This window comes from Chelonoidis abingdonii, chromosome 9 (genome assembly GCF_003597395.2).
Source record: "Chelonoidis abingdonii isolate Lonesome George chromosome 9, CheloAbing_2.0, whole genome shotgun sequence".
NCBI classification, from domain to species: domain Eukaryota; kingdom Metazoa; phylum Chordata; order Testudines; family Testudinidae; genus Chelonoidis; species Chelonoidis abingdonii.
The window spans coordinates 19,736,309-19,759,790 of record NC_133777.1 but is presented as its reverse complement, the minus strand read 5'-3'; the positions used below and the strand labels follow the sequence as shown (position 1 = coordinate 19,759,790).

Genomic DNA, 23,482 nt, shown 5'->3' with positions numbered 1-23,482 from the left:
ATTTTCTTTTCAGCACAAAAAATACTGGGCTGAATTTATCCATGGTATAGCTTTATTGAAGTAAGTGGAGTTATACTAGGAATTAATTTATCCCACTGTATTTGTCTGAAGTCAGTGTAAACATTAAGAAAAAACTAGGGCTCATGCAATTAAAAAAAATCACATTATTTAAAAAAAATACAATTTAAATACTTGTGGATGTTTTCAACATTTTCAAATATATTGATTTCAATTACAAAGAACACTGTACAGGGCTCACTTTATTTTTGATTACAAATATGTACATTGTAAAAAAACAAAGTATATTTCAGTTCACCTAATACAAGTACTGTAGTGCAAGCTCTTTACCATGAAAGCTTAACTTGCAAATGTAGAATTATGTACAAAAAAACCCTCCAATCAAAAATAAAAATGTAAAACTTAAGAGTCTACATGTCCAATCAGTCCTACTTCTTGTTCAGTCAATCACTCAGCCAAACCAAGTTTGTCTACATTTGCAGAAGATAATGCTGTCTGCTTCTTGTGAGAACAGGTATTTGCATGGCATTGTTGTAGCTAAGGTTGCAAGATGCACTAAAGATTCACATGCCCCTTCATGCTTCAGCCAGCATTGCAGGAGACGTGTCCATACTGATGATGGGTTCTGCTTGATAATCATTCAAAGCAGTGTAGACCAATGCACGTTCATTTTCATCATCATGAGTCTGAGGCCATCAGCAGAAGGTTGATTTTCTTTTTTGATGGTTTGGTTCCTGTAGTTTCCGCATCAGAGTGTTGCTCTTTTAAGATTTCTGAAAGCATGCTCCACACCTCATCTGTCTCAAATTTTGGAAGGCACTTCAGATTGTTAAATCTTGGGTTGAGTGCTGTAGCTATCTTCAGAAATTTCACATTAGTATCTTTGCATTTTGTCAAATTTTCAGTTAGTGTTCTTAAAACAAATGTGCTGGGTCATCATCCGAGACTGCTATAACATGAAATATATGGCAGAATGCGGGTAAAACAGAGCAGGAGACAAAATCCCCCCCAAGGCACTGAGTCGCAAATTTAATTAATGCATTTTTTTTTTTAAACAAGCATCATCAGCATGGAAGCATTTCTGCTGTACCAATGGTTGAAGCATGAAGAGGCATATGAATCTTTAGTGCATCTGGCACATAAATGTCTTGCAACACCAGCTACAAGAGTGCCATGGGAATGTCTATTCTCACGTTCAGGTGACATTATAATTAACAAGTGGGCAGCATTATCTCCTGTAAATGTAAGCAAACTTATTTCTCTTAGTGATTGACTGGACAAGAAATAGGACGGAGTGGACTTGTAGGCTCTAAAGTTTTACATCGTTTTGTTTTTGAGTGCAGTTATATAACAAAAAAACCCTACATTTGTAAGTTGCACTTTCTTTTGTGATAAAGAGATTGCACTACAGAATTTGTATTAGGTGAACTGAAAAATATTACTTATCATTTTTATAGTGCACATATTTGTAATAAAAAATATAAAGTGAGCACTGTATACTTTGTATTCTATTGTAATTGAAATACATATATTTGAAAATGTAGAAAAACATCCAAAAGATTTAATACATTTCAGTTGGTATTCTATTGTTTAACAGTATGATTAATCACAATTTGAGTTAATCATGTGAGTTAACTGCAATTAATTGACAGCCCTAGGGGAAAAAAACGTCACATCACTGTGCTGCCAGATCTCACTTGTAGTTCTAGACATGGTGTTTCACAGCCAGCTGCTGGGAGTTTTAATTTTGTCACTTCTTATTATGTGCCATAGGGCCTCTGTCACAGATTATTTATTATTTTAATTACTCCTTGGGGAATTCTGCACCAAAAAGTTAAAAGTTCTGCACACAATATATTACAAAACTGTATATTTTACTTGTCAAAATAACGCTATATAATCATGTCCGTTTCTATTAGTTAGGTATTTTGAAATAAATTACCAATCAGCAACTATGTCCGTAACAATACAGACCCCAGAAAATTCCTCTAGGAGTAGAGAGTTAAGGAAACCTTTATGACAACACAGTTCCTATTTCTCTGCCCCCTCCTCCTAGAGCCTAGGTGGAGGGGTGTCCCCTAGCCCAGCCACTTGCATGCACCTCCTATTCCCAGAGCCTACATGTAGGGCACCCCCCTAGACCAGACACTTGCACACAGACCCTACTCCCCAGAGCCTAGCCATGCCCCTCCCTACCAGCCCAGACATTCACACACCTTCCCCACCCAAGCACAGTTGTGCACGCCCCCGTCTCACCGCCCAGCCCACCAGACACACTTGCACACACACCCTGGAGCCCAGGGATCCAGAGGGAGAAACAGCCTGATGCTGGGTCCTGGGTTTGTACAGAGTTTCCGGCATACTGCCTCCTTCCTTCAGGGCATGCTGAAAACTGCCGCTGCCAGGAACACCCCAGCTCCCTCCTATTCCCCTGACCCTGTGTTCTACTTGAGAGCTGGGCTTTGCTGGGTCCAGTGGCCCTAGCACTAGCCAGCAGCTCTACTGCCCATTTCTGTGGGGGTGAAAGGAAATTCTGTGCAAAAAATCATTAATCTCTGTGCAAATACTGCATGGGTAGTGGTGCAGAATTTTCCCAGGAGTACTTACTTCTCCCTTATAATATTTCATATAATCATCTTTTTATGTGAAGTTGTTGAGTAGCAAAAAAGTATTTTTCTCTCAACCTATTTTATTGGTATCTCATGACTTATTTCTATTTACTGAATTAAAAATAGTTTAGAAATGTTATTCTATTCATCTCTGACTTGGTACAGTTTTAAAACTTTAGATTTTTGTTTTGGAAGGTTTGTCACTCAGAAAACCTGTCTCTGCAGGGCACTTCATACTTAAATATCTGTACTATAGAGTTAGTGTTCCACTTTTCCTTGTTACAGGTTTGTAACATGTTTGTCAGTGTACTAAGAAACAGCAAATATACATGAAGACTGACGAGAATCTCAATTTAGAGAGCTAAATAGGTAAAAGAAAGGGAGAAGGGTAATGTCTATGTTTAAAAGTGCGTTTCTGTTGGATAGTCTAAAGGCAAAAGCAAAATGAACTGTTGTTGGTATTTAGGACATTTGATTTAGGAAACTGAATCTCATCAGAACTATTTTTAATACTAGAAAGGTTATTGAAAGAGCAGAGCAACGGAAGATAAATCAGTTAATCTACAGACTATCAGTTTCCATACAAATAATCTTGATACACTGTGTTCAGCAAAATAACTTAAAAGCTTATTACATTATCCTGAAATGTTAATTTAATTAAGCTCTTGCATTCTCTATCTTGGTATAATTGAACTGTCAAGACCTCTTAAATTTAAGGCAAAAGTTGAGAATTAATATATAAGTATTTTATGCACTCTGTAGTGGGAATAATACATTGATTTGGAATGACTGATGCTATAATGATAACTATTTTTCATTTCCTGCAAACTGCCAGCCTGCCCGTCACAAACTAACAATAGTTAAGAATAATCCCTGCCTGCACTGAAAACAGGTTTAGTGGGACTCTTGGAGAGCTGTAAGGCAACTCTCATAGCAGTTAAAAAACAAACAACCCCCCCCCACCCCAAAAGCAGGCCACATCCCCAACCCACTTTCAGCAGTGAATACTGCTGGTGAACAGTTCCAGTGGGAAAGGCTGGAGACTAGCAATTCCCTTCCTGGGACCTTGCCAACCACCTCTCCTCATAGGAGGGGTTAAGGTGGACTATAAAGATGAGGGGTTGGCTCCCTGCCGTACCAATCAGAGGAGTCCCTAACTGCCTCCCGCTTGCTCAGTGACCAAGCTCCTCTCCTTAATTCCTTTTCCAAGCCATTTATCCATTCTTTTGTGCCTTAATTTACGGAGTACCTGCACTGAACATCGGCCACAAGGAGGCACCACCCATTAGCTTGGCTACCTCCTCCCCACACCCAGCTGGGTTCCCAGACATCTCCCAATGCCCTCTTTTATATCAGCCAAAAATATGGAGTCTGACAGGTGCACCCCATCCTCTTGAAATAACTCCAGTGCCCCATAGAATATGCCAGGATGTGAAATTACTGTCCCCCTCAAGGGCAACAAATAACAGTGGAAATGCAAGCTTTTCCCACACTGTCATCAGTGTCCCATGTCTAGCAGAACTGATTTTAATACATTGTTCCCTAACTTGCTTATAACACTGCATTACATAGTTAAGAGGAAACCTTAACTGTGATTCCTGTGGTTTTAGTACATTTAAGGAACAGCTTGGTCCTGTCTATAAAATGGAGCTCTGTGGTAAAACAGTTGGCTTACAACACACCTGTTACAACACGTCACCCATCTCCTTGCAATATAATTATATTTATAATCTGAGATGCACCTGTTGTTCCTTCAGTCTTTAGCCCTGAGACTGAAAAGTGCAAGGTAAGGCAGTGGTTTTTGTTACTTGGATATCTAGCCATTAGGAACAGAACTGAGGGCACTTGACATACCAGTTTTAAATACTGTGTATTTTGTACTCTCTCTTTCTTCTAAAACAGTCTGTCATGCACCTGATATTAAGTGCAATAACCAAACACACAACTGACTGAAAGGACAAAGGCCAAGAATAATCTCACATATTGCTAGAGCTATTTCAGGTGAATTACTTGGAGAATGGAAAGTTATTTATTCAGCTAGGCTATTCTGAAATCCTTTGAAGTTGCAGGCAGTTTGCCACTCATGGAAAATGTACCCAAGGATAATATTTCAATGTACATTTCACTGTAAACAGTGGTACATTATTTAAGAATTAATGGTGGAAAAAACTCTCACAGTTTTTAAATCATAGTTTGTCCTCGTTATTCAGAAAGCTTTTGGTATGTCTATGTGATTCCTATTACTAAAACAAAGCTGTGGCATTGTAAATTCCCTACAGACAATAGTGTGTACACAGTTTTCTTAAAGCAAATTTCAGGGATAATCTGAAAAGTTTAGATCTGTGGTGTAACAAGGCTGCACTGAACAGGTACACTTTAGTGTGGGCAAAATGCATTAGCATTAGCATTTAGCCACAGAAGTAATGAAGAGGATTGAACTAGGCATGAAAACTTCATAACACACTGTGGATTAATAGCATAACACACAACTCTACAGGTGAATAACATTTGATTTTTAAAAATGTATATTTATAACAAGAGGGGGAAAAATCATTTATAGGCTTCTTTAACATAGTTTGAAGACAACAACATAAACCCCCCAGCATTCTTATGCCAAAACCAGAAAGTATCTAGAGATAACCAGACATTACTGTGACAATACCCTGTCACACCCACAAATACCAGCCAGAGTGTTTAGTTAAGATTCAGTGCTCCCTATGCACTCTGCTCCATGCTAACCACCCTTCCATACCATTGTACTTTATTTATACACACCCATCTCCCACTTAAACCACACACTGGAACTAACAAACTGGAGGTGTGGCCAAGATAGAATGGAAACCCTTCTTGCTCAAAAAGGACAGAATGGGAAAAATTGATAGGAAGAATGAGGTAAGATGCCCTAGTCTTCTCCAAAACCAAAATAGGGTTATTACTCCTTTTACCCTTATGGAAAGTCCCTTCCTCTACCCTAAGCAGAGCTGATATCTCTCTGCAGGTAAGCTTGCCCTGCAGATAGAGAGCAGACTTCATTCATCAGAGGAATCTCGCTATGTGACCTTGAGCAAATCAGGTATTCTCTGTATCTCAGTTCCCCATCTGTAAAATAGCAATAAATCTGACGCCTTCAGCAGCACTAAATCAACATAACTTTTTTAGAGCAGTTTATGGTGGTCTGCAAATATTCAAATTAACTCATTGCATGTAAACCCAAGCATATATGGAGCTCCACAAAGCTTGGTACGTATGTTCGTTGGACTTGAGAGATTGGGAGGGGTTCCTGATATCACTCTTGTAATGCTAACTCAATGCAATCCATCTCATTTTACTTTGCTCTTCAGCTCTTGAAGGCATAAGAAAAGTGTCCTCTGTGGTGAAGCATTGCTAGCTGGGCAGGACTGGATGTCTTTCACTGCCTATTCTCCTCTCATGCCCATACTTCATATTATGTTGCATCATAACCTCATAAATGGTTTCTTGATTCTTCTCCATATTCAAAGTCTGCACTTGCCATTTTGCCTGATTTGATGCTTTGCGTGTTTGTATGGCTTTTTTAAAAAAGTTAACTTTATAGTCTCTGAGCAAATACATACCTTCTGTTCTGCAGCCCACCACCAACCTGTCTCTACTCAGAAAATGTTTTAAGGGGGGGTGTGAGGGTGTCACAATTTCAAGGCTGTCTCTTTAGCTTCCATTCTGTTACATTCCTCAATACTTCCTTGTGCCTTTTACACTCATGTGGAAGAGGAATCTTTCATAGATTTCATTCTTTTTAGGTATTCTGCTAGGGTCCCATTAAAATCAGTCTGCTCCATGGGTCCATGGGTGAGAGCTGGAAGTTATTAAAAGTATCTATGACTCCTGCACCAAGTTAGTAAGACCACTTTATTAACAGCACCACTCATTGTCTCTTCCTCCACATACAACCACCTCTGTTGTGAAAGTGCTTCAAATTCATGCAGCCTTCCCTGAATTCTAGTGATGATCTGGCCATCCATCCTTACCAGTAGTGTATGTACAATTCAGGGGTCTGGAATTACTGTGAAAATTCTTCCAGATTGTTCTCAAATCTGTCCACTACTGGTATCATGCATTGTTGCTCTCAGTAATCCAAGGGCTTATACTTAATAATTGTGTTATTTTTATTTAAACATGGTAGAACACATGGTAGACAGCAACTGCTGTCTGCAATTCCCTTATCAGTATCTACAGTCCAGAGCCCACACCTCACAATCCAAGATGGATGACCTTTGCTCTCTATAGCCAGCCACACCTCATATTCTTACACAATCACTGCCTCATATAGTCTTGAGGAATTTCCTGGGATCTGTCAGAGTGGAGCTCCCTGTCTGGAAACACAGGAGCTGATTCCTGGAGTAAGTCTGTCAGTTCTGTTATTCTCTAGGAGTCTAGGGTTTAGAGACAGTCAGAGAAGGAGGGAGGAAGACATATATAAAGTGTTCCAGAGACTTGGGGCTAATACCACTGCTCTCTGATGATGTTCTGGAGGTATCACAAAACTTTTTAGGCAAAAAAGGTCAGTGTCACATGAAAGTGTGTAGAAATAGGAAAGTGTTGTCATGGGTGGATATCCAGTCTTTAAAGACTGTTGCAGCCAGAATAGTTCTGATCCTAGTATGAATGGGCTACATTTGCCAAGGGAGTTAGGCTTCTGAACTCTATAGGGTTCTAAACTTACTTGGTGCTTAAGTTTTTGCATTCAGACTTCCTCTATAGTAAATGGAACTTAGACACTTAACTGCGACTTTAGGCACCTAAATCCTAGGATCAAGCAGCACTGATATTCACAAACCCCCAGTTTAGCTGCCGCTTTGTGAATCTAGCCTGGTCTGACTTAAGTGAGGCAAAATACACAGGCCTCAAAAATGGGCCTGAACTACATAAGGTTGTCCTCATTATACTAACAAATATAAAAAATTCCTTTTTTAGAAAACTCCCACACATCAGATCATACTCCATTTATATTGGGTGCCCTCAATTTCTCCATTGACTTCAGTGGGAATTGAAGTAACAGTGCTATCACAAACCATATTTATACAGAATTCAAATGGTTTCCATAACTATACAATACTTTTAGCAAACAGTATAGTCACAAAGCAGTTCTTTTTTTCCTCTGCATAGCTTGCAGAGATTGCTAGTCACACTATAGATCAAATAAGAGATTTTTGTAATAGCTAGCTATCAAGATTATATAAAAATCCTGATGTATTTATGGAGCTCCAATAATCTGTGGAGTCTACCTGCTGCTATTACAATTACACTGTTGATTACATGAGTTTACAGTGCAATTGATCACAAGATCATCCTAAGTTCCATCCTTTTTTGGGGGATGCAGACAGACGTGGTCTTATCGTCCACAAAAGACTATGCACAGTTTTGAAACAGTGAGTGTTATTAGCTAATTTCAGATCAACATCATAAAAATTAATGAATATATTTGAAAATGAAGTTTTTAATAAAATCTGGCATTCCATTTTCCAAATCAGAAGTTCAAACAGTGTTAACATTGAAGTTGTCTCAAAAGTCTTGTTCAGCAACATTTTTTCAACTATAACCTATTAAATATTTATGTTCCCACTTTTATAAATGCTAAAACCTATCATTATCCTCATTTTACAGGTAGGAAAACGGAGGCCCAGAGAGATCAATGGCAGAACCAAGCAGTAAATCTAACCTCCATCCACACCCAATCTGTGTGCCCTTCAGTCTCTTCCCTATTTGCTCCCTCTACCTCAGGTGCCTACCCCTCTGACCCAGTTCTCCTCCTCCTCTTGCTCCCTCCACTCCTCCATCTAAAAGTGTGCCGCTGCCGCTCGATTTATTTTTATGTAAGTTATTTCATTATCTAGTTTACACATTTTAACACTTTACATACAACTATAACTTTAGTTTAAAACAAGAACACCTTTCCTTGTGATTGTCCTCCATAAAAAGAATATTGACTAATAATGTTCTGCTGTGTCAAGTAGTTGGCCCCCTCTCATCTCTTGAGGAGTCCTCTCCCTCCCTAGCACAAGGTAAAACAGTGCTAAATCAATTTTACTTTTATGGAAGACAGGCAAAGGGGATATGTTCTTGATCATGAACAGACAGTAGCTTTTCTACAAAGAATTCCAAGCCAGAGACATCTGTGTCTATCCCCAAGCAAAACCATTCCTCTTTCATACTGTATCTGATTTTAATTACTGCAACCCACCCCTTCTCTTATCCATTTTGCTCCCTTTCCATGTCTCAGTGAACTGCGTGAAATTTCTGCAAAAGGGGCCCCACTGTGTTTTCTCACAGTATATACATGGTAGAAGCACTACCTGTAGGGTGACCGTATTTCCCTATGCTGAATATGGGACATCTGGCAAAATTACTCATTCAAGCGAGTTCAGCAGCAATCAATCAGAACTATACAGTACAAACATTCAAATTAACATCAAGTTGGCTGAGCCCCTGTTAAAAAGAAATACTGCTAGTTGGATTCTTTTTATTTACCTTCTTATTTTTAAGTCTTTAGGGTTCACATGGGGAGAGGTGACACACACACAGACTCCTGTACATGTCTCTCACATAGGGGGGTGACCAACTGACCAACCCTCTCTGCCCAGCACTCGCTGGCCCCCATGCCTGATTGGGCCCCCAGGTCGGACACATCTCTCCTGTCCTGTACTTGGTGCCGCATCTTCCCACAGCAACATGTGATGGGGTACACAGGATCAAATCCCCTCCCACCCCCATTTCTGCCATGGTTCACACCAGAAGGTGTCCAGCAGCAGCCTTTCAGCACTGTGTGGGAGGGAAGGGATGGGAGCTGCTTCCAGCCTCAGGGGGGAGGGAGGGATGACATGACCTGCATTTTAGCAGAGCTCATCTCTTCCCCTGCCTGGGCCCCCACCATCCCCTCCAAAGCAGCTTGTCCCTTCCTGCCCGCACAGTCTTGAAAGGCAGTTAACACTTCCAGGCTGCTGCTGGCCACAGACAGAACCCACCACCTCGTATCCCCCAGGCTACAGCAAGGGCAGGAAGGGTTTAAGCCCTAAGGATGCATTCTGCACCAGGGCCCAGGGAACCTGACTGCAGGGGCTTCAGCAAACCTGGCCAGAGAGGTGTCTCAGCAGATGAGAGTGCCTAAGGGATGGAGCAGCCCTGCACTACCTGGGGGCAGGACCCAGGGCTGGGGAGGGGTGTGTGAAGAGGGTGCTAAGCTCCTGCCTGGTTGGGGCATGAACAGGATTGAAATCACTCCCCTGTGTCTCCCCCCGCCACGCGACTCCAGAGCTTAGCTGAGAGGTGGAGAGGCTTCCCTGTGCCAGCACCATGTGGCGCTTTGGCACATGCAGGGCTTGGCTCCTCCTGACCAGCACCCCAGGCTGGAGGGTCTTGGGCTTTCCTGGAGCACCGGCCCAGCCAGAGGCAGTTGGGGAAGGAAAGAGCCTGCCAGCCAGGCTGTTGGTGAGCTGAGAGCTCTGATCAGGACTGGTGCTCCACACAGCGCTGGGGGTGGGACATGCTCTGCCGGGGGTGGAGGAGATATGGAGGAACAATGGGGCTAGAGGTGGGGTGAAGGGGCAAAGCAAGAACAGGACTGGGAGAGGAGGAGCACATAAAGGGCTGATGGGTGGGTAGCAGGGCAACATGTAACTGGCCACTTTCTGGCACCTGCCCACACTCACCAGCCACCACAGCTCATGTTGCACAGGCACAGCCAGGTGGCTGGAAAGGGGACAAGGGCGGCGCCCCTGCTGACTGAGAGCTGATATGCAGCAGGGGCACTGCTGATGGACCAGCAGGGGGAGCAGCCGGCCCCACATGCTGCAGCTTTGCTCTGCCACCAGCCTTGCACACCTACCCCCATTGTTGGCCTCTGCACCCTCCGCCCCCACTCACTGCTGGTGGGGCGGATGAGCAGCGATATGGCCAGCAGCAGGACCCACCAGTACTGATGGGGCGGGGGAGACTGAAAATACAGGATGATTTGCCTGTTTTTAAGAAAACGTTGGGCCACCTGCAAGAGGGCTGAAATATGGGACTGTCCCTTTAAAAATGGGATGTCTGGTCACCCTAACTACTTGTCTCTGTTTGAGAGGGACATACAGTCCCTATTTATTTATTACTGTCCAGAATTTAAACACCTCTGGCCCCCATGACCTACCATACATAACCCGTCTACTCCCCGCCAGTTAGTGCCCCATTTGAGCATGGACCACGGGTGCCTCTGCAGCAAGCCCTATGAATTGGGGATTCGGGACCAGTGCTGGGATTTCCATTGCCCCTGCAGCTGTGGGGGGCCAAGTGCTGACCAGGGGGAGAGGGGCAGTCTGGGTCAGAGGGGAAAAGGCAGGCACAGGTGTAATGTCACAAAAAGCTCCTGCTCCCAATTCCCGACTTCGGGTGTACTGAGCATGCTCACCTTTACCTCCCTTTTCATGTATTCACACACAAAGTGAAACAGCGCACCTCAATCATCCAAAAGACCAGGGGAAGGCAACCTATGGCACGAAGGCGGCATGCAAGCTGATTTTCAGTGGCACTCACACTGCCCGGGTCCTGGCCACCAGTCCAGGGGGCTCTGCATTTTAATTTAATTTTAAATTAAGCTTCTTAAACATTTTAAAAACCTTATTTACTTTACATACAACAATAGTTTAGTTATATATTATAGACATAGAAAGAGACCTTCTAAAAAAGTTAAAATGTATAACTGGCACGTGAAACCTTAAATTAGAGTGAATAAATGAAAACTCGGCACACCATTTCTGAAAGGTTGCCGATTCCTGCAATAGATCAATATGTCACATTAGCCAGGAAGACGAAAATCATGAGTGTTTTTGACCAAAAACCCCATTCCTCCTGATTCGCAATCCCATGGACCAGGCGGTAGCAACTCCTGAGCAGTAGCTCAGATGGTCATATTGCGTGGTGGAAACTGCAAAACAGGAGGGTTGCTATATGTGTCGTCGCATCGGCTCCATCACCTCCTATGCTGAGGTCCCATTACCGGACACCGCAGATGAAGCACCGCCTAGGATCCAATAGGGACCCTAGCTAGCGGGAGGGGGCACCGGCAGCCCAGGGGATGCTGAGCCTGCAACGACTGTTATTAGCAGGATTCAACGCAAGAAGGGGAGAACTGGAGCCCAGAAAGCCGGAGGAGCCCTGAGACCACCCCACTCCCCAGACTGGGCCCCCAGCGGCAGGGAAAGCCGGGACCCCCAGATCCCCCTGGGCTGGGTGAAGTTGCCACTACCACCCCAGAAGCCGAGGTGGAGGAGCCTCTTGAGCCGAGCTACAGCCCTCACCCCGCGGGATGGAGACAGCTGTTCCGGTCTCTGGTGCTCGGCGCTGCCCACCACTGCAGAGACCCCAGTTCACACTAAGCGCCTTTCCTTGGAGCGCAGGCACGTCTGGCCTATAGCCGGAGGCCTCGTGCCCGGTCCGGGACAGAGACTCAAACCCCTTCAGGCTGAGCTTGGCCCAAGCCAGGACTGACACCGGTCCGCTAAGCATCTCTCCGCCTTCCGAGTGGGCGGCCACGCCCCTCTCTCCACGCTCTCCTCGCGCCAGTCCTCCAGGGGCAGCGAGAGCAGCGCTAGAGCAGCTGTCACGCCGCGCTCTGTTCTTGCCGCCGTGCGAACCTCTCTATGGGTGGGGAGGCGTCGTTTTCACTTCCGGGGAGGTCACCCGCTCCTTTCCTGTCCCAAGGCAGCATCATGGAAGTGGCTGGGCCGGCAGCGCGAGGAGAGGGAGGCGCGTGGTACCAGCTCAACGGCTAATTGGGACCCCCCCCCCCGGCGGGGAGCGCTGCGGAGTCTGACGGGCCCTGCCCGGCGAGGGCCGGCTGGCGGAGGTGAGCAGCTGGGGAGGGGGCGTTTCTTCCCCTGTTCCCTTCCCTGCCCGCAGGTTGGCATCTGTCTGTCTGAAGAGCAGCGGGGCCTTGTAACCGCTTCACGCCTTAGGAACGTCTGTGAGGAGTTCTCTGCCTGGCGCCTCTGGCTCTTTTTACAGACCAGGCTAGGGTAAAGATGATGCGCCGCGTCGGACTTCAAAGTGCACATTTCTGACAGGCGGGAGGGAATAAATGAAATGTCGAAGCCCAGTTGGCTAACAGGTGTGTTTTCATGCTGTGTTAATCTTTCGTCTCACTGCGCAGACGCTACCATGTTGGGAGGAGATGAATTCATCAGTTCCCCGCCAAGGAAGACTGTCAGGTTTGGTGGGACGTTGACAGATGTCTTGCTGAAATACCAAAAGGTGACTAGACCCTTGTTTTCCTTCAGTAACTCTCTGCAGAGAAGCAGTATTTTCAGAATATTCGGGTGTTTATGCCAGTGTATCAGTTGTAAGCATGCATAGTCAAGTTCTCTGTTGCACCAATACATGCCACTTGACTTCAGGCGGGTCCTTCAAACTCTCCTCTCTCTTTTTGGTATTTGGGCAAACTTGTGAAAGCCTTTCACAAGTTATCAAGTAACAGACAAATGCTATTGAGTTGAATGTCACATCCAGTAAATTCCAAAATTTCAGGACCTGTTCTAGGGCTCAATGGCTGGAACCCTGTTGATTTTTGGGAAAATCAGAAAACTGAAGGGGGAAAAATGGTGGCTAGATGGAGCTCCTGCCATCTGATTAACACAGCTACAGCTTCAAGCACCACTGCATTTGTCAAACGGCTGGTTGTTGGTACCCATTAATGTTTCCCAGCATAGCATGGTTTATCTTCCAAACAAAAGAATGATGATGGTGGAGCGTGGAATGGGGGCTTGTACGCAGCCCCGGCAATGGGGAGAGAATAGGGGTTCCTGGTATGGGGGAAATGGAGCACACAGAATACTTTGGGTGGGTGGGTATTGGAGGGATCCTGGAAGTACACAGAGCCCCTAGCATGGGGAGGGGGAAAAGTGGGAATGGAAGGCAGAGTCCCTGGCATGGGGGAAACTGTGGACTCTAGTATAAGGGGAGATTGGGAATTAGGCACAGAAACCCTGGGATGGGGGGAAATTGTAGAAAACTGGTATGTGGGGAAGGGGATACACAGAAGAGCCCCTGGCATAGAGAGTAAAGTGCGGATACGGGGCACACAAAGCCATTGACATGTGGGGAAAGAATGGGGACAGCGTTCCCTCCAATTTTTTACGTCCATGTACGAATGAATTTTGTTATGTGCACCAATCTGGAGGTGTGTGGCGGAGGTGGGGGCTGAGGGCTGAGGGGTTCGGAGTGTGGGAAGGGGCTGAGGAATGAGGCAGAGGGTTAGAGTGCTGGGGGTGAGGGCTCCGGATGGGATGGGCTGGGCTGGGATAGGGGAGGGGCTCCTCTCCCTGCCTGTGCAGTCCTTTTTAGCCTGCTGTGCAGTCGCATATCTTAGAGGGAACTTAGAATGAGGGGTGCACAGAACTCTTGGTGGGGGAGATTGAGGCATATGACGGAAAGGAGTATGGGGAGGGTCACAGATGCCCAGGCATGAGGCAGGGGAAGTTGCAGGGAGTTCTAAGAGAACAGGGAATGAGAGATTGCCACACAGGGTCCTTATGAGGTGGAAAGTATGAATACAAGGAGCCCCTGGTATGTGCCATAAGCTTGGCCTATTCAAGCTACAAAGTGTGCGATTCCCTAATATAAGTAAGAAGAGAATTTGACTCCCCTGAGGCAGCCTAATCTGAGGGTGCAGAGTGATCACATTTTATAAAATAATGACTTTACAAGCATCTCTTTTCAGAAACAAGTTATTTCTTACAAAACAGCATTAATTAAAATTGAGAACCAATCTATGAACACTACTGCTGTGTTTCACGGGATTTCTAGTGTTTATCAATTGTTTTCATAGTTATCATTATAAAGTGTAGAGAATAAGCTTGTATGTCAAATTGTTTAGGTGTACTATATGGCAGAAAACAGTTTGTGTTTGTTTTCTCAGGGTGAAACTACAGACTTTGAGTTGTTAAAGCACCAGCTGTTAGATCCAGAAATAAAGGTAAAAAATTGTCTGAGATCATTTCGATTTGGCTTTTCCTCTGAGACTGAATGTAATTGTGGGGCAAATTGTATTTGTTTAATATTAAGTTTATTAATTGTTAAGATTAAACTTGGGTCAGGTTTAGGGCAGTGCTTTTTTATTTAACCTGACTGTATTTGCTTTGTAGTCATCTTTTGATGACAAAAGTATTTTTAAAAATATATTGCAAAGCGATATGAATGTTGCAGTGTGCCTAATGCGGTATTATTGGGTTGCTGTGTTTTCCCATCTCAAAAATAACAATACATTTATACGTGTAATCCATTCCTGTAAGGTAAATTTGATGATGAGGGAGCACTGACATGAAAAATCTTCTTTCTGCATTCAGATTCTAATTTACAGCTTCTCTACTATTCTAAGGCCTAATTGCCCCTTTCTGCAAAAAACAAACAAACAAAAAAACAACAACCCCCAAACCCTTAACTGAGACCTGGGGGACTAAGGATCTCAGTGTGCAGTTTCCTCTAAATTGAGCCTGTATTTCGGAGGGAGGAGAGATGAGGGTAGCGGGTGTTGTTTGCATTGACCATCTGTGGAAGAAATAAGTGTTTTTTTTTGTTTTGTTTTTTTTTTCTGTCTCTCAGCATCTATGGTCCTCTGAGATTTGTCAGTGATACAGGGCTGTCTAGGCAGAAAACTTTTGCTTCTGTACTAGCTCCAGAGTCCAAGGCTGTTCTCCCCAGGTCCATTGGAGTTCCCTGTCCACTGCTTAAAAGGTTGTTCCCTCAGCACAAAGGGAGCTCTGTTTAGGAGTTAACATAGCATGAGGTTATATTGACTCTGGGACAGACTCCCTTAGGGTTGATGGAGAGACAATATGCTTCCCTTGGGGTGCCCATAATCTCCACTAGCCCCTCATACACTTGCCCTCTTCAGCACTGCAGAAAGCACTGTACAGGGACAAGAGAAGAGTGCGTGTAGGGAAGCAGATGGTCCCTTGCCTGCCGGAGTGGTAAAATCTGCATGCAGAGTATCATCCTCTTAAATGGATTCTGAGGGGGATAGGCAGGCACCCAGTATTCTATTTTGATTCTGTTTTTACATTGTATGTGGTTCAACGATATGGACAAATGCAAGTTTGGATAAAACCATGAAACTTGCTTACTGAGGTTCAAATTTAAACCCACATCTTTAGATGTGAGAATAGTGTGATCATTTACTGTGCCACTGTATTCATTCCTGAAATAGAAGTAGATTCCAACTAAAGTGTCTGTTCTCCCAGTGATCCTGTCTACCTCACACTAATGGAAATTCTAGAAATTCATGACATGTAGACGAGGAAATAGCCACTTTGTTTATAATTGTCATGTTTGATTGGGGTTTTAAAGATTTTGAAATTGGCTTGAAAGGTCATATTATTGAATTTGTTATATTTATCTTGTCTGATTTATTTTAAGGATGCCCAAATCATTAATTGGCTGCAGGAATTTCGGGCTTCTGTTGCATATTTGACCAAAGACTTTGAGCAGCTAGTCAGCATTTTGTTGGTAGGTATAGTATCCAGATATTACATCTGGAGATCAGTAGCTGAATTCTTAAAGTGTCCTTGTATTTCACATAATTGTTTCTAACAGCATGCTATTTGCAATAATACAGAAGCTGCCATGGTTGAGCAGAAGTCAAGATGTGGTGGAAGAATATTTGGGTTTTCTTGGTAATCTAGTGTCAGCACAGACTGTGTACCTTAGATCATGTCTGCGCATGATTGCTTCACATTTTGTACCCCGTAAGTGGTTTTTTTGGGTCATCTTTTATTCATTATCCAAATATTAGGTTAACGTGTATGCAAATTAGAATGCTTTACTGTAATTGTCACTTATGTATGTTGATTATTGTGCATTTATTTGGACAACTGAAATGCATAGAGAATAATGTTAACTGTAAAGTCTTTAATTTACCTGGATTTTTAGAAAACTCATTTTAAATCGATAATAAAAACTCTTCTTCCTATAATAACTTAGACTACAATTTATGCTAATTTTCATGAAAAAACACAACTAAAATGAAGCTAGTACTATGATGCCATGTGGATAATCTTCCCAGCTCCCAGAATGGAAAAAGCCCTGTGATCATTCTATGTTTTTGGTGTAATGTAGAAAATTTGGGGCTGTAGTTCAGATGAGATCTTTCTTCTAATGATACTTTGATCTGTGCCATTGAGACTGTCATCTTTAAATTTTATGTGGTTATGTAATAATTATCCTATTTCCTGTCAGCTCGAGTAACCATAAGGGAGGAGGATGTGTATATTTCAGATTCTGATGATGATGAGGAAAGTGAGTATTAATGCAGCATGGTTTAGGTATGCTTTATTAATTCTTTTAGCAAAAATGTATATTGTATATTGTGTCTTTTTGCAGACTTTTTTCACTTCAGCTTTAATGGTGATGTGTACTATTGAAAACCTGTGTAGGAAAATGAGACATCTTGTAGAAAAATACCAAGTGTTAGCACCTCCTGCACTTGAATGCACACACCTCCCATTGAAATCATCTGCATGATAATCTGGCCTTTCTAATCCATTGCCACTAATACAGTAGTTGTGGTATTGAGATGAATGCATAGGAAATAGAAATGTATTTTAAAGGCTTAGAACCATGATTGTTATAAAAACAAGTTAACTTGAGTATTTATGTTTATTTTCCTTTGGTTTAGGTAAACAAAATATAACCAAGTCATGGTTGAGGGGCACTTAAAAACCTTTGCTAGGTTCTTGCTTTTATCTGATTGAATTTCTGCAGCAAACATAAATGTTTGTAAGATACGGATTTCCTTTCCTTCTCACACTCACTTATGAACAATAGTGGACTCTGTCTAAAATGCCTCTCCTGCATAAATTCTGCTGATGGCTGTGTAACTACAGCTCTGGTTTCTTATAGGAGTGAGGTGAGCCTTCTGTGAGCTTTTTCTTCCCAATATTACACATCTTAAAAAAAATAAAAAAAAATGTAATCTGATCCTTTAAGGCCTGTATAATTCCTGTAGCAATCCATGATTATCTTTCTATATACTTTAATTAGTTTCAGCCCATAGCGAGTTTAAAAAAAAAAAAAAAAAAAGTGGAAATGTGCAACACTGTGGTTGAAATGTGAGCCGTCCTTAGCATATAGTCAGACTCTGTTCTCTAGGGAGATCAGTGATGTAGGGGTTGTAATAAAATCTTGCTTTGGTGGTGGTTATTTAGGGTTGATCGTGGTTCAGTATTCACCGTATTTTACATGTGGACAGTAACTCTGGAGGTAAGGAGACTTCAAAAGCCAACTTGGGTAAATGTAGTTTCCCTGGTGATCTATAAAGCACGAGTGGCTAGCAGAATGTATTTATGCTATCTCCTAGAATAGCCCCTTGCATGTAACTTGATAAGGGAAATAATTCTTTATAACAACACATTTTTTGTTTTTATAGGTCTTTCTGGAAATTTTAACACATGTCATAGAGCACTGCAAACTATAGCAAAATATGTTCCTTCGTAAGTATATCATTCCACAGTTTTGTATATCCTTTTACCTAATACAAAGCTTTGTTTCACCAATGGGCGAATTTAAACTAATTGATTGAGCAAAGCGAGGTTTAACTCGCAACTTTATGGTATTTGCTTGTCTGTAACATAGTAGTGTTAGAATGCTGCATCTGATCAATTTCAGGGACAATTCTAGGCATCAATGGCCACAACCTTATTGATTTTGATGCAAATCAGAACAATAGAAAAGCCTGAATAAGAAAAATATCACGGCCCCCAGACTGCCTGGTGCTGCAGGCAGAGGAATCTCTCTGCCGCCTAAACATATCAGAGGCAGTAGCTCAACTTTCTGCATAGGGTGATTGTCTGTAGTCTGGATTCTTAAAAGAGATAAAAGAGCCTTACAGGGAGGGTTTGTAGGGGGAGAGCGGAGGAATGATGGGAGAAATGGGGACTCAGAGAGGGAAAGGGCAAGAGTAGGGGTGGGGGGAAAGCAGCAGAGACTAGAGGGATGGTGTAGAAGTACTGGGGGAAGCAGGAAGTGTAAGGAATCAGGGACTCAGACAGGACTGATGGTGGTGTGGGAGCAGAGACCCCAAGGAGTGTGGTGGTGTGGGGAACTGGTGTGGGGGAAAACAGGCTCAAGGAGGTGGGTGAAGAGGACAGCAGGAAATTTGGGGGTGGGAAGTGATGGTAATTAGAGAAGCAAGGGCCTGGTGTGGGAACTATATGGGTAGGCAGGCGTGGAAGCAGGATTTGGTAGTTGGGGGAGTGGAAATGGAGAGGGGAAAGTGGGGTCCCAGAGGGAATGGGGAGAACGAAGACCCTGCCATGAGGGGGCAAGGGAGAATGGGGGCACACAGAGTTCCCCTGGTATGTGGTGGAGGGGAGAATGTGGGGCACACAGAGTCTATGGTTTGGGGAGAAGAAGAGGATTGAGGACACATCGTTCCTGCCAAGGGGGAAAGAATGGGGGACAATGAAATGGGGGAGAGGTACATGGGGTGGCACACAGAGCCTCTGGCTTGTGGAGGAAGGAATGGGGGACACAGAGCCTGGCATTAGGCACGGGGTAGGGGGAGTTGCAGGGAGCTCCTGAAATAGAGGGGCATGAGAGGGTGGCACACTGGGAGCTTGTGGGAGAGAACAGAAGAATGCAAGGAGCTCCTGGGGTATGCTGTGCCCTCAGCCTACAGAAATTGTGAACTATGTGACATCTCTAGTTTAAAAACTTGGATCCAGTTAGGTCAAACAAGCTTATAGCAGAACTTTACCATGAAATTGTATAACGCATAGTAATACTTTTTGTATGTTTAGCAAAAGTATTCAGTATCAAAACTGGAGAGTAAAAATTGCAGTACAAAGAAAAATAAATTCCAAGGAGCAATTCAAAAGTTGCTAGTGATGTGAATTGTTCCGAACACATTGAAGGCTTACTGTGCAGTCAACCTTCGACTTTTCTTTTTGGTGTAGCAATTCTTTACTATGATCTGGTAAGATCCTTATTATCAGAATCCCGGTTTAGCTCTACTTACTTCAGGTACAAATCAGGGTCCCTATCCTGCAGTGTGTTGCACGTGACCTCTTCATCTTCATGCAGTCCCATTCACTTCAGTGGCTCTGCATAGGCACATGGGTTCATCGGTGTACGCCATAATCCAGGTTCAGCACATAGGCTTCTGTGTCCTCAAAATTAACTAGAATCTAAATCAGCACAGTAAAGCCGACATAATGTAGCTTGAAAGAATATGTCAATAAGTATAAAGGGCTAAATGTTCCCCTAATGTGGGAAGAGTGCTCAAAAATATCATTGCAACTGACTGCAAAGAATTGATTTTACTTCGCTTAGTAGGGAGACGATTGCAGTTGTATGTAATGGTAGTTTATGTGAAACTCTGGTCCTCGACCCACCGCCACTTGGAATCATTGCTTACTAGCATAGCAGAAGCCATGTTGCTGTTGATTCCTCTAGCTGTACACTGAAAACCCTTTGTTGTGGGAGGAATATGAATGCTTACCTCAGTTGCACTAACTTCAGTGTGGATTTCCATATGGAAATCCGCTGGGTAGATAGGAGACCATGCTGCGCTCCATCCTCTCCCCCCACCAAATAATGGATTCTGATAGCTTAATGTTAATGTTGGAGAAGCTTCTGTGGAATCAAGTAATGGAAGAGTGTGCTTTCTAGCTTTTTCCTCCCCCCTCCATTCTTGCCCCTCCCAAGATAATGGTGAGGGAACTTTAGATTTTATAAAAAATTAACCTATTTTTTTGTGGAAAGTTTTATATAATACATTAATGTCCTATAGAAACATGTTGTACAAATTGTTATTCTATAGCTGTGCAAATAAAACTGTCTTGAAAAATGCTTGTTCTAAACTTCACTTGTAGAAAGATTCAATACGTGCACTCCCCGTTTTTCTGGTTTGGGTAAAGCTTCCTGTATTTTCTTTATTACAGAACACCACAATTTCTCATGCCGATACTTGTGGAAAACTTTCCTTTCATTAATAAATCAGAAAGAACTCTGGTAAGAGCAGGCAGACTGTCTTATCTTGTTAAAATGTATAAGTAGTAGAAAATACCATAGTTTGGCATTTGATACATTGCATAGTCTAATACAGGTGCTTTAGTGCTCACCATATTGAATAATGTAATTTTAATATTGTTGAGTAATTTTAACAAAAACTATACTTTTTCTGTAGTTGCTTCATTGCTACATACCCACTGAGAAGAGGATCCAGTAGTACTGTCAATTATTAAGGTTTCCCAATACTTCCCATTATAAGATCTTGTTTTCAGTTGCTTTTAACTTTGGAAAACTTTAACCATGAGAACTGAAATTTTCTTTCTGGGTGCCTGCCTTAGGCTATTTTTCTTTTTTTTTTTAAATTTCAGTCAGAACAGTTCAGCTGTTTCTGAGAATGAGGCTAGGGAAAAATAAGTTGTTTTGCCCGTGTTAAAAACTCCTGGTTCTTTGAAAACCTCTATCACCCCCATTCTTTGGAGCAAGATCTTGACTATGAATTGATGGGGGTGGGGGTGGGCAGAGCTTTTTGTCAGGGCTCTGCTTTTTGCTATCCCTGTAAAAATTTCCCCAAATTTATCCAAGTTACGAACTTTGAAAAATGAGTGGTTTGTACATGCTCAGAAGAGACTTATTAGATTTTAGCAGCTGAACTCCCCAAAGATTCTGTGAGCCAGCTGAGTAGTACTTTTTCTGCAATTCCAGATCTGGGCTGCTGTGGTCCATGAACTGAGAGCAGGGAGCCTATCTCTCCTGAGCTTTCAATGACCCCTGATAGGTCCAGGCAGTGCGGAAAAGGATTCAAATGTAGAGCAGATATGAGCTGAACCTTAGGGGTTGTGGTGGAGTAGATTAGAAGGAGTCTGGTGGAAAAGGTGGGATGGGGGAACTGGGACTGGAGCGTGGCAGATTTCACTGTTGCACGTGTACTATTTAGATTTACTTGAAAAAATAGTTATGAAAGAGATTGACAAAAGTTGCTGATGCCCTCATCCTCTTGTTTAAGCACATTGTTTGGATTATATATTAACTTATTTTTAGCAACTCTTTGGAAGTTCGGACAGAAAATGTAAACTGTTCAACATTCACATCAGTTTCAAATCTTTAGATAAGAGGTAATTTGTGGTTCAGCAATTTTGTAGCTATACTGCTTCTTCTAGTTTCTAAAATCCTTAAAAGAAATGACTCTGTCACTTTGAATTCAAGGGAAAATCCATATTTATGGTAATGTTGTATTACAGGAATGTTATGTTCATAACCTGTTGCGAATTACTGTGTATCTTCCGACACTGAGGCTTGAAATTCTGGAACTTATTGTTGAAAAGCTATTAAAGATAGATGTAAGTATGGTACAAACTATCTTTTAAGAAACTTGCTGTCTCTTAAGTGCCAGCAATGACATGATTGTTTTAATATTAAACCTCAACAGAAATTATACTCAAATAGGGTTCACAGTCTTAAGCTACAAAAGCGAGTAAATGAAAATTAAAGAGCTGAAGCTCCACCCTAAAACTGTACAGTTGTGCTTAGATGTGGAAGCATATATGATATACAATATTATTCTTTGTGTGGAAATTCTGTAGCATAGTCTTGAATATGCCAAAATAAGATTTGTATTACAGGACTGAGTCCGTGGCACATATCACCAGAGGCTTTTTTGAATTATGTGCTGTGTTACATCCACATATTGGAGATTCGAATCTGGGCCCAAGGATACATCTTTATAATATTCTGCTCTTCATGTGTTGAACATCTGTCTGTGTTGCTTTAGTATAGGTGTTCACCCATCAAAACATTTTGAGTGATGAGGACTTCATGGGTCTCCATTTTGGAGCACATCAATGTAAATCAGTCTGTCAGGTTGTTAGTGAGCACACCCTGCGAAGCATGTGTCTGCTCCCTCCTTAATATTCCCAACTCCTGTTTGGCCAGAGATTTGGAGACCATTATTAAGAAATGGACCCTAAAACTTTCACATCAGTGCAGTGTCAGTAATAATTGTAGGCCACATGACCTGATACTTGACCTGTTAAGGTCCCTCTTGCAAGCACAGAATTTAAGAACATAAGAATGGCCATACCGGGTCAGACCAAAGGTTCATCTAGCCCAGTATCCTGTCTACTGACAGTGGGCAATGCCAGGTGCCCCAGAGGGAGTGAACCTAACAGGCAATGATCAAGTGATCTCTATCCTGCCATTCATCTCCATCCTCTGACAAACAGAGGCTAGGGACACCATTCCTTACCCATCCCGGCTACTAGCCATTTATGGACTTAACCGCCATGAATTTATCCAGTTCTCTTTTAAACGCTCATAGTCCTAGCCTTCACAACCTCCTCAGGTAAGGAGTTCCACAAGTTGACTGTGCGCTGCATGAAGAAGAACTTCCTTGTATTTGTTTTAAACTTGCTGCCTATTAATTTCATTTGGTGACCCCTACTTCTTGTATTATGGGAATAAGTAAATAACTTTTCCTTATTCCACTTTCCTCCACATTTACTCATGATTTTATATGACCTCTATTCATACTCCCCTTAGTCTTCTCTTTTCCAGCTGAGCAGTCCTTTAAGCTCTTTAATCTGGTCCTCTGTGGGACCCTTTCCAAACCCCTAATGCATTTAGTTGCCTCTTTGAACTTTTTCTAGTGCAACTATATCTTTTTGAGTGAGTGAAAACGGCTGTACTCAGGTATTTGAGATGTGGGTGTTCCATGGATTGGCTAAGTATACTCTGTGTCTCCTCTCTGGCCAACAAATATGAAATATATTCTCTCGTTCTATATTCTCTTATCCCCCCTTATTTGTTCGTGTCACTTAATAATACCATAACATGCTCTGTTGAAGGAT

General features: G+C 42.7%; 1 protein-coding gene across 1 annotated transcript in view; it reads left to right on the top strand.

The window, feature by feature from the left end:
• The first annotated feature begins 12,305 nt into the window (after positions 1–12,305).
• The window catches only part of RRN3 (RNA polymerase I transcription factor RRN3), a 26,237-nt gene continuing 15,060 nt past the window's right edge, over positions 12,306–23,482 (top strand). The window contains exons 1-9 of the mRNA XM_032793422.2: positions 12,306–12,483; positions 12,787–12,887; positions 14,551–14,607; positions 16,047–16,136; positions 16,246–16,375; positions 16,866–16,925; positions 18,055–18,118; positions 20,570–20,639; positions 21,878–21,976. Coding sequence (XP_032649313.1) covers positions 12,795–12,887; positions 14,551–14,607; positions 16,047–16,136; positions 16,246–16,375; positions 16,866–16,925; positions 18,055–18,118; positions 20,570–20,639; positions 21,878–21,976 — 663 coding nt within the window. The 5' untranslated portion in view covers positions 12,306–12,483; positions 12,787–12,794. The remainder of the gene's footprint in view (positions 12,484–12,786; positions 12,888–14,550; positions 14,608–16,046; positions 16,137–16,245; positions 16,376–16,865; positions 16,926–18,054; positions 18,119–20,569; positions 20,640–21,877; positions 21,977–23,482) is intronic.